The 11041-nt window shown below is 39.6% G+C and overlaps 1 protein-coding gene across 12 annotated transcripts in view; it reads left to right on the forward strand.

Annotated features, from left to right (window-relative positions):
• pax2b (paired box 2b) overlaps window positions 1-8915 on the forward strand; it is a 28098-nt gene extending 19183 nt beyond the window's left edge. For 4 of the 12 annotated variants that reach the window (XM_070926530.1, XM_070926519.1, XM_070926526.1 and 1 more), the window contains 4 exons: window positions 4929-4934; window positions 5698-5799; window positions 7915-8001; window positions 8775-8851. In XM_070926530.1, coding sequence (XP_070782631.1) covers window positions 4929-4934; window positions 5698-5799; window positions 7915-8001; window positions 8775-8851 — 272 coding nt within the window. Of the gene's footprint in view, window positions 1-4928; window positions 4935-5697; window positions 5800-7914; window positions 8002-8774 lie in introns of all 12 variants that reach the window. The other 8 variants (XM_070926518.1, XM_070926523.1, XM_070926521.1 and 5 more) reach the window with 3 other exon arrangements.
• Window positions 8916-11041: the final 2126 nt, after the last annotated feature.

Genomic DNA, 11041 nt, shown 5'->3' on the forward strand with positions numbered 1-11041 from the left:
CCAATTGTCCACTATTTCTATAGAGAGTTTCTGTATTTCCTGAAATTAGTCAGAGCCCACCTGTTTTCTTCATGGTGCTTCAGACTTAAGAGCCATCTTCGAGCGCTGAGTGGATTCCCATGAGCACTCAGTGGGAGTTTTACACATTGACTGCATACTGAAGACTCTTTAAACATATTCCCTGCTGGGCCTGTTAATGGAGGCCTCCAAAGGCTTAAAGCCCCCGTGTCAATGACACGTCTCCTCCTCAAGCAGCTGCTTCTGTACACTCCTTTGTCAGTTCTCTAAACAAAAACTTCACCCAGCGAACACAACCATCCACACTTAACATTCAATTAAGGTGAGTGAGTGCTCTCAGGGTGAACTACACAGAAAGTATCAAGACCTGCCGTTGTCCAGTGAGCAGCGAGCAAAGATCAGACAGCGAACCTGCCGTCAGTGATGTGTGGCCTCATGACAAAGCGCTCGCCCGTCTCCCCACAGGGGGAAACGCAGGCCTAGGCTCCGAAATTAATGCTTATTTTGTCTTCACAAAAGCAAACTAACCTTTGAGCACACATTTGATAATGAATGACTTTCAGCCGGTGTTTGGGGAATTAAAGCAATTTGGCTCTCCAAACATTCTTTACTTAGTTGTAATTAATTAGGGTGCTGAGATTTTTTGGCTTGTGATAAATTGCCCCATTCTGCATATAGCCTAGAAAATGGAGGTCAAAGATTTTTGGTTGTTGTTGTAGCAAACATGAAGGTGTCCCTGTCATGCTAAATTTAATACTCTCGCAAGCAAAAGAGTCATTCACAAACGACTTTGTTCCTGTGCCAAATAAAGAGAAGGTCACCCTGCTTTTCTGTTTGTGTTTTAAGAAACTGAGTTGACGTTAATGTAAAAACTGAGCATAACGTTTCTTGTCACGTTGTTGTGGGTTGAATCTTTGTCTTCTCACAGTATAATCAAGGGCTGTTTTTTCAGTGGTAAAATTGTTTAAACTGTATGATTTTTTCAGTCACTCTCAGTTTTTACCCTTTTGTCAAATACCTGCAAAAGCACAAGAAACTATCTTGTCTGTAAAACTCAGATATTTCAAGGCACACCGAGAGCAGGAAATACTGTATTCCCAGCTCAGCAGCGAATGTTACAAGCCACCTCTCAAATTAAGAAAGAAATCAACAGGCTTTTGTAACAGCAAACCAAAAAATCTTTCAATTGATTTTCGCAGAGAAAGAAAAGGAGGGCAGAGGAAAATAAATAGCTTGATTTGCTGGCGTTCAATCTAAGGGGACTGTCAGAGGAAGCAGACAATATAAAGAAGCCCATCTTTTAATGAGAATCTGGACACACATCTCTGTTGTAAAAACAACAAAGGCTAGGAAGCAGCTAATGAGGCTATCATTGCTGTACAGAGAGTTCTCCGAACCGGCGCCTCTCTGAAAGAGGGCTTTAAAGCGGACATAAAGCAACAGTCACAGAGCTGCTGGCAGTCACTGCCAACTGTATCCTGGAATATACAAAAACAGGATTCAACAGAGGCTGTGATTATTATTATCAGAGTCAACATGTGATGAAAAAGATTCAAGTTGATGGCAAACGTTCAGCACACATAGACTGCTGCATTTATTTTCTCTGATTGGGTGATACAAACCTTTCAGAAAATATATTCTGCACATCTCCAATCTTTTGCCTTTCGTATATTAAAACAATAACTTGTGATTTTACTAAAATACATGGATGATTTTCACTCATCTACTTCAGAACAAAAATCATCACAATGTGTGTTTATTGTTGCTATGAAGATTGAAGGTTAAGTTGAAAGTATTGATGCCCTGATCAGATAGATCGGTATCAGCTAATATTGATCAGGTATCGGCTAGAAGTGACCGACCCACATTAAATACAGTTTTTCAGTCATTCAGTGATGTTCTAAAATGTTATAAACCTTCTAGACAATATCATTAAAATTTGCACAAACATTAATGGAATCTGGTTTATGATAGTGTTCACTTATAGTTAAGAAGTGATGATCGGATCAGTGTCAGCCAATCGTTCTTTGAAGAGGAAAAGTAGAGGAAAAAGTGTGATTGGTTTATCCCTAGTTATCTCGAGTTTTACCATATTTTAAAGAGATTAAACTAGATGTTTCCCTTGAGACTGTACAGTAAAGGCAGAGATCCTGTGCTCATTATATATTTCTTCTCTTTGAAGCAAGGTAATGAAGAGATAAGAGCATTTACTCTTATTAAACATGTATGACTGCTGTAGCTGCTGCAATAATAATGAAGAAAAGATTGGGTCAGTATTTGCTGAGACAGTTGGACAATAGTTACCAATGTCTACACGCGCACACACACACAGACACACACACACATAATGGCCTCACCCTTGCTGGACCCCCCACCTACAGTACTCCCACGGCTCCCTTTGACTTATGTGCACTGGCTTGTGGCTAACTAATTCTTATTATAAATGAAAGGTCCAGCATGACCTCACTCTTCTCTGTAAAGCTCTTTAACTCTGCAGACCTTGAGTCTTGGCACTTTAACCAAAAGACACATCATACAATACAGCCATCAGTGCTGAGATTTGCAAATAATAGAGAGCAGTTGTTCAACATTAGATTGAATCGTTTCTTTATCATACAACTCATGAGCACAAATGGAAAAGTTCTCTTTTTTTGCATGTGTTTTAAGGGACTTCAATCTTGATTTCCCTGATGTATTTTCTGTTATATTTTACAGTTTGTGACTTTGATTAAATCTCTCTTTGGTTGAGCAACAAACTTCATCCAGAGACAAATCTCCACAGGCAGCCAATAACAACTCTTCCTAGTACTCTATGACAACAGTGGGGTATTTTTAGTAAGATACAGGTACATTTTCTGATGCAGACGTGGAAGCTCTGCATTAAAAATGGTGGTAAAAGTGATGGAAGTAGTATTCAGTAGCAACACCACAATGAAAAATACATCATTACAAGTCATGCATTAAAAAGTATATATAACCAGATGTGCAGACGTCTTATGAGCAAACTGTGCTCATGTATCAAAAGTCACCCATTATGCAGAAAGACTCCTTTTCGAGCAGTGTATTATTATTTACAGTATATAGTAAATGATTGAACCTTTATGATATATGCTTTAAAATGTAAGCTTGATTTTTATGAAGTAGCATTTCAGGGTGGAGCTCATTTTAAACTTTAAATACTGTTTAGTAGTTTAATCTATAGTAATCCATCATATTCTATTAGCCGATCATACAATTTATTTTGTGCATAAAATCTTCATGTATTGAAGAAGTAGTAAATTAAAAGTACCTCAAAACTAGTAATGTACTTGAATGAATGCACTTAATTGCTTTCAGCCACTGAGAATATCTAAATCATATAAAACCACAAAATGAGTCAATACTTCAATGGACCAAATGCCAGAAGTGTCACATGACAACATCCTTGAAAACAAGGATACTTTCTCGTACTGCTTCTTTATGTATCACTCCTCCATTTACAAAAAAAAAGGCCTTCATCCACCCATACTCACCCTACATTAAGAAAGAGCCATACAAGGCTTCCAAGGCTCCTTCCACCCCCACTTCCTCCTCCTCCTCCTCCTCCTCCTCCTCCCTGGCAGGCCTGAGTGCTGTGGACCTCCAGGCCTGCCACCCTGCCTGTTCACCAGATTCACCAGCCGTTTTACTTCCCGGCCCCCGTGGCCCCCTCTGCAGTCAGCATGCCTGCCAGCCTGCAGTAGCAGGTACTTCAATACCCAAAGGGTTCATTCGCTCACCCTCCATTAAACAAATAAGTTGTTCATTATATTGCACATGTATGAATTGGATTTTTAAGTCAATATCTAAATTTGCCTATGGTTTATGCACTCATTAGCAATGCTAACTGGCAGCACGATTCAGTTTTCGATATTCAAAATGTGTTTTGTTGCAATAGAGTTCTATTCTTAGTATTTTCCATTAATTTTTGCAGATGTTTTTTGTTCTATCATATAATATTTTTCTTTGCATATCTCAGAGGTGTCACAAACAAACTGAGACCTTTCAGGCGTGGTGTTGTCTACCAAACCCAAAACATTGTGGTTTCTACCAGGTGCATATATGCTATGTCTTCATTTGAATGTATTTTCCTTTAATCAGGTAAAGGTTTAACAGAAACGAAAATATCTTTTTCAAGAGAGACCTGGCCAAGAGGGCAGCATAAAAGCATTGTTACAACAATAAATACAAACAACATGAACAGACTAAGACAACTGCAAAACTGCAAAAGAGTATCAACAATATCCATTTAAGATGAATTGACCATCCTGATCTTGTACTGTATGTGACGAAAAATAGAAAAACAAAAAGCTCCTCTTCAAAAGATTCCAATGAAACAAGACTCCTCCTGTGAATTCACTTTATTTTGGATCATGATAAGAAGTTTTCCTTTAGATAGTCGTGAGTTTCACTCGACTTTGATTGTAAAGGCAACAACAGTCGTCTTGTGGTGTTACCGTGCGTTTCATCCACTAGTTCCTCATTAAAGCTCCAGTGGGAGACCATTTCCCCTTTGAGTCCAAGTGGCCCTCACAGCTGACAATATAACAGGGGCCTCTCTTACCCCGGCCCCTGTGCAGATTGGGGTTACGTGCCGTTGTCCAAACGTCCCCGTGGCTAGCGAGGACGACCCAACCGTCACTCTCAATTACAGAGCTGAATATCTGCAGCCGCTCTGCAGAGGGGCCAGTGTGCCCGCACTTTACAGCCACAGTGGAAAAGAGAGCAGCCTTACAGGATTCAGTAAAGGCTTCCATATTTAGACGAGTTTGAACTGTGTAATGAGGGGACATGTGTATGTGACCAGTATTCAGTTGCCTCAAAGCGGCAGCAGGTGTTCTCTTGTTTTTAGCTCATGTGTCAGAGACGGACTGGTGCTTTCTGGTGTTCAGTAACAGGTTTAGCTGACACCACGTTCTTTGAAACGTTTGACCCAAACTACAGTGAAAATCGAGTTGTTTTGCTGACTGACTTGCGGTGGTGGTGATGAGGCATGATGTCTATAGTAACATCATATTTTTGGAAATGGCTGTGTTATATAATATTTAAGTAGCTGGTTTGCATTTTGAAATTAAACACTAAAAGCAGAGATACAAAGTAACTAAGTACATTTACTATTAAAGTATTAAAGTATTAAAGTATTTCACTTTATACTTCATTTCCAATACATTTCAGAGGAAAATATTGTGTTTTTTTACTTCACTACTTTTATTTGAGAGCTATAGTTCTATACTTATATTCAAATATGAAACATCAGGTTTAGGATTTGTGCAGATTTAACTAACCAACAGTATATATAGCAGATTAGCTCCACCTGCTACATCAATAAAATGTTGCTCACAACAATTTTCCAGCAATTCAATATATCTAATAATACTCTGAAACGGGGCCAATCTGCATTATGAGTACTTGATACTCACAGTAAGTGCATTTTGATGATAATACTGAATGCAGGACTTTTACATGTAATAGATTATGTATTGCTATTTTTACTTAAGGATCTTTCACTACAGGATATTCCATCCAAAAAGTTTATTTTAATGCAGAGCTTCCAGTTCTGAATCAGAAAAAGAGCCAAAATCTCAGTAAAATCACCATTTCTACACAAACTGGAACACACTGACGAAGTGCATTTTGTTTTGTTTTATCGTCTCTCTCCAGGTCGAGATATGGCAAACACAACCTTACCTGGATATCCCCCTCACGTTCCCCCCACCGGCCAGGGCAGCTACCCGACCTCCACGCTCGCTGGAATGGTTCCTGGTGAGTGAGAGACGACGTCGCTGCTTCATATTGTCATTAGGGGGTATTTAACAAGTGGCATTGCCCTCAAAACGAGCAGGTGTAGAAGCTGTAAAAGCAGACAGAAGAGACTTTAGCGCCAAATTACGCAGAGAGGCGATAAATATTGACCTGCAGAGTAAGAGGCACACACATCCTTATATTAGCTCTGTGTGTATGATTGGATTAGACAGGCTGAATAAGTGATCAGAGACAGGGGAGAGGACAGTCGCTCTCCCTTCCTTCCTGCCTTATTGGCTCATTATCTCCCCGCGTGGCTGTTTGCACCGGCCGTCGATAAACAGCACTACCAGGCCTCCCCAGCCTCTGCGCTCCAAAGCACATCCCTTTCCCCTCCTCTACTTAACCTGCAGTTCAGGTTCACAGCAAACAGTTAAGGGTCAAAAGGCAGAGGCATGGGAGCCCGGTAAATATTCAAATCGCTGTCTCTCTGAGGAGGTCAGGCTTGTGTTTCACTGCCAGGAACAGAGCAGGGATGCGTGTTTTGGTGCTGAGCCTCTACGCATCTTCAGCTCCAGCATCACCACACACACATTTTCACCAAAACACAGCCGACATTTTGCTTTGATGTGATTAAAACCACATGGATGGGGGAACCAGTGGAGTGTGTCCTGTGTTAGCATATCATTTACCAATCACACAACCCATCACGGGCTGCTCCTCTTTTCTCCTTTCTGAAGGGCTGCGATGACGTGTTTCCTTATCACCTCAGCCAAGAAGGCCACATTAACTGTCCCCATTTGTTTTTGTCTGTTAGTAAGCAAACACTTGCAAACACATTTCATTCAAACTTGAAAATTAGGTCATGGAACAAGAAACAAGTGCTTTTGTAAATTATTTTAAAGGACTTCTTTAAGTATCAGTTGACCCAAATTAGAAATATACATATTTCTTCTTACCTCTGGATGTATCTTGCAGTGCAGTTTTATTTGTTCCAGTTTTAAGATATCCATCTCCTATTTTTCGTCCACATTAAGACAAAGAAGGTGAATTGAATTGTGTTTGTGGTGTTCAAGATGGAAAATTTGCTTTTGTCATTTGGTTGAACTGGCCCTTTAAAACTGCCAGATCCAGAATTTTCAATAACTTGGTATTTTCCCATGAATTACTACACTAACTTGAATAAAATATGCCACGTGTATCCCATGATGCTTTGTAACTATGTGTATTTTGATGCAGATCTGTTTTCTAAACATTTTCTATTATCAAAATGATTAATTCAGATTAGCCGTTCAATCTAAATAAACTTTGGCACACAGTAGGCTGTGTAGCTTTTCTCTCAGCTACCAGTAAAAACAAAGGTGCGGTAGAGCCCAGTGGCAGTGCAGTTCGGATTTACTTTTGGATTTTGACTAATAAAACTGTTAAATCATGTCAGTGTCAAGTCAAACATACTTTTACTTTCCATTTGTTCTTATGTGGCCCAAAGCAAAAGATGAGGGCCTTAATCCCATGGCTTGTGGTTTTGTGTTACAACCCATTCATCCTATATAGGCACAACCACTAAGATTTAGTGACAGGCGCAAAACACTGTTAAAGCAAAGTCATTTTTCACCAGCTTCATATAAAATCTAGCCTTTATTGTCTCATAAAAGAAAGAAACGTGTTGAACCAACAGCAGTGCTCACACAAGTTACTTCCCCTGCCGTGATATTCTGTCGCACCAAACACCAGAGCTCAGACCGGAGGGGGTTCAGATTGGAGAGGTTAAAATTCCTCCAAGAAAGGCAGCAGGATTTATTGCAGCATATCAAAAATGTATGCATGAAACTGTTTATTACCACTCTGTATTTATTGGGCCAGTTTGGAATATACTGGAGGAAGAAGAATGGGTAGATATCCATAAATGGGACAGGGAAAGCCGCCTTCAGTGTCACATCCTGTATTGTTCAGTGTTGCATAACTTAAGTGAAATGAAAAAGAAATAAATTACTTGCTTGACTGGTCGCACAACGATGACTATCATTTTTCCCCCTCAAATTGCATCCTGTTTTGAATGACGAGAAATGACTGCATGTGAAGGGGTAATGGTTTGATGCATTGAAATGCTAATTGATTTGTTGTTTTGTTTTGCAGGGAGTGAGTTTTCGGGGAACCCCTACAGTCATCCACAGTACACAACCTACAATGAAGCCTGGCGATTCAGCAACCCAGCATTACTAAGTGAGTAGAGACTGAGAAACAGGATGAGAACGATTAATTGACCGTTCGCTAAACCCCTCCCCCCACGAACAGCGATTGTCCAATTGTAGCCTTAGCAACCGTAACTAGGCACGGCAGGTTTAGGATTTCAAGCTTTGGGTTTCACCACATGCCAAAGCGGTGTCTTTAGTCCTTTCAAAAGTGTGTTTATCTGCTCTATCCTGAGCTACAATTGTTAGCATGCCCTGCTAACTAGCTTACTATTTACAGTTGCAACAGCCATTTCTTCTAAAGCCAGGAGCACATCATTAACTACATTATTATGTGGGATTATAGGTTACCAAAAAAAAAGTCCTGTGATGACTGTGTGAAAGCTGGACCTGGATGCTATCAGGGTTCAGGCTAGCGTTAGCGTTAAGCTTCAGTCTTTTTGCACGATATCGTGTATGTAGCACTCAAGGGCATATTTAAGACCCCAATTCTCTAAAAAGTCAGCTGGAGATGTTTTCAGCCAAGTCATGGAGCTAACGTTAGCTTAATTAGAAAGCTAGCTACAGCTGATAATGACAGTATTAAGTGCTGTGTAAGAACTGAAAGCTTGACAGGCGTAGCAACAGTAACTAAGGGGGTGGGGCTCAAGGAACGGTCAATTAACCATAAACATTAGTAAAAGAGCTTTTCAGTATGGAATAATGTGTAAAACCACTAATACTAATGATGATAAATGTGGTAAATGGCAGTAAAACCTGTATTTGTTGTTGTTTCAAATGGTTCATTCTTCTGTTAACTTTCAGGTTCCCCTTATTATTATAGTGCCGCATCGAGAGGCTCCGCCCCTCCCACTGCTGCCACTGCCTATGACCGTCACTAGTTACCATGGAAACCAAATCAACCTGCAGGACCATGGCCTTAGCCTCCATATTGCCCCGGTGTGAGCGGCATGGTCCACTGGACACTGAGCAACTGCGCATAAAAATGTTCCCGGCTCACACAATGAGAAACTTTAACCTTTTTTTTGGGACTCCAGACGACTTCTCTCCTCTCTCCTCGCAGCTTTTTTTGGACACTCAAAGCCAAAAGAAAAAACATCTGCAAGACATCGCCAGAGACACTGAACGTCGCTACACATACATGATGAAAACTGTGGATAATTGCAGTGGTTTTAAAAAAAAAAATGAAAAAAGAAAAAGACTGAAAACAAAAATAACAGAATTTATTTTCCCCCAGTAGCAGAGTCAGTTTCATCCCATCACGGATCAATACTGTACATTCCTTTTCTTGACGGCTCTCAGCAGGGACGCTGTCCGGAGCTTAAAATGTAGCAGCAGCCTTTTTTTCCCCCCTTTTCCATTCGTCTCCCTCTCGATTCAGATGGCAGCGCAGTGCGATCAGAGGAGATTAGCAGCAGCACATGCAGGCTGTGGCAGGCTAACGTTGTTTTTATCCATCTGAACAGTCACAGACCAAACATCCAGCATGAGTAAACCGACCGCTTTTGATGCCATGAGAAGATTAGGACACGTTCTCTGTGATACACAATCAAGATGTAAAAATGAAAATGAAATAAATAAAGAAACATCCGTTTGAAAATAGAGGGAGCCATGACAATATATCACCATGGCCCGCTATTTGCAAGATCTCAAGAAACTAGTAAATATATTCTTAAAATAATTTTTTTATTTCATTTTTTATAATTCGTAACGACTAAACTGCTGACTGCTTGGCTAGTGTTTTACTATTTCTTATTTGTCAGGATACAAGAAGTCATCAGGCAAAAACCCTTTGTGTTTTGTTTTTTTTTGTTAATTTTGCACTATTTTGGAGGTTTGCAACACTGGAGCGTTATTATGCAGAAAAATGATGATGCATATTTGCTTTATTTCATGAAACTTGACTGTAAGTCTAAATGAGTCTCAGTCTGAAAAGGCACTTACAGTTTCACAGTTTTTCCTGTAATTCAAGGCCCATCGTGTCACTGCCTTGACGTGCACTACTATGTTCTCACAGCTTACGTTTTTATTTAAGTTGATTAAGTCTTTGGCATTCAACCACAGAAAAGGATATAACAGCCATCCCAAGTCAAACCTGTATCATCATCTGTCTAGTTTGGTACCAGAAGCGTCCAGATTCACTCTGATTGGATGATTCTGACGACTCCAATGACGTCAAAAAGCAGGGCGACGGTTTCAGCTAAATGCCTTAAACATGTTCCCTCCTAACTTCAGCTCCCTCACATGTTTCAGGCCAAGTTGTTTCTTTGAATCAAGCTGGAATGATGGTTTCCTCATCTGTCAAGTGAATGTATTTGCATTTGCCAAAGACTTAGTTCTTGTTAATGTTTATTTACAGGCCGCCTATATGCATCATGAGAGCAGTATTATTGTTATTAGGAAAAACCCACGTTGTTCATGAGAAAAAGTATATGTATAAATTCTATGCAGTGCAGAGATGGTCATCATATGCATATTCAGCTGTAAACCTAAAGGTAGGTGGAGTTTATTTAATTATGTTATTTACAAATTGTTCATTTTGTAGAAGGATTTTTTGTGTGTGATGTGAAGACACTTCTCTGTAAATACAGTAAGAAAAAATGTCTTTCATGTTCATGGGTATTATCACTTTCATTATGCTGGTCTCACTTGTACAATAATAAAAGTGTCTGAAATCTTTTACGCAAAAAGGGGCTGAATGGTGTTTCTGACTGAGCTGAAACGATTAGTGGATAGAAAAAAGATTAATCGGCAAGATTTCGGATGCCTGATTAATCATTTAAGTTATCTATTAAAAAAAATGCCAAAAAATTTACTGGTTTCAGCTTCTCAAATGTGAGGTTTCTGTTCTATATAATTGTTAATCGAATATCTTTGGGTTTTGGACTGTTGATCAAACAAAAAGCAAGTTTATTGAAAAAATTATCAACACATGGAAATAATATTTATTTGTGGCCCTAATTTAGACTCAAATGCAAAAAAATTGTAAAACGAAAGCAAGGACAAACAGAGTTCCTGTTTCTTAAAGGGAAATCCTGCACGTTTTATGTGGATGTAAACTCAGTGTTGAT

Source organism: Enoplosus armatus, chromosome 20 (genome assembly GCF_043641665.1).
Source record: "Enoplosus armatus isolate fEnoArm2 chromosome 20, fEnoArm2.hap1, whole genome shotgun sequence".
NCBI classification, from domain to species: domain Eukaryota; kingdom Metazoa; phylum Chordata; class Actinopteri; order Centrarchiformes; family Enoplosidae; genus Enoplosus; species Enoplosus armatus.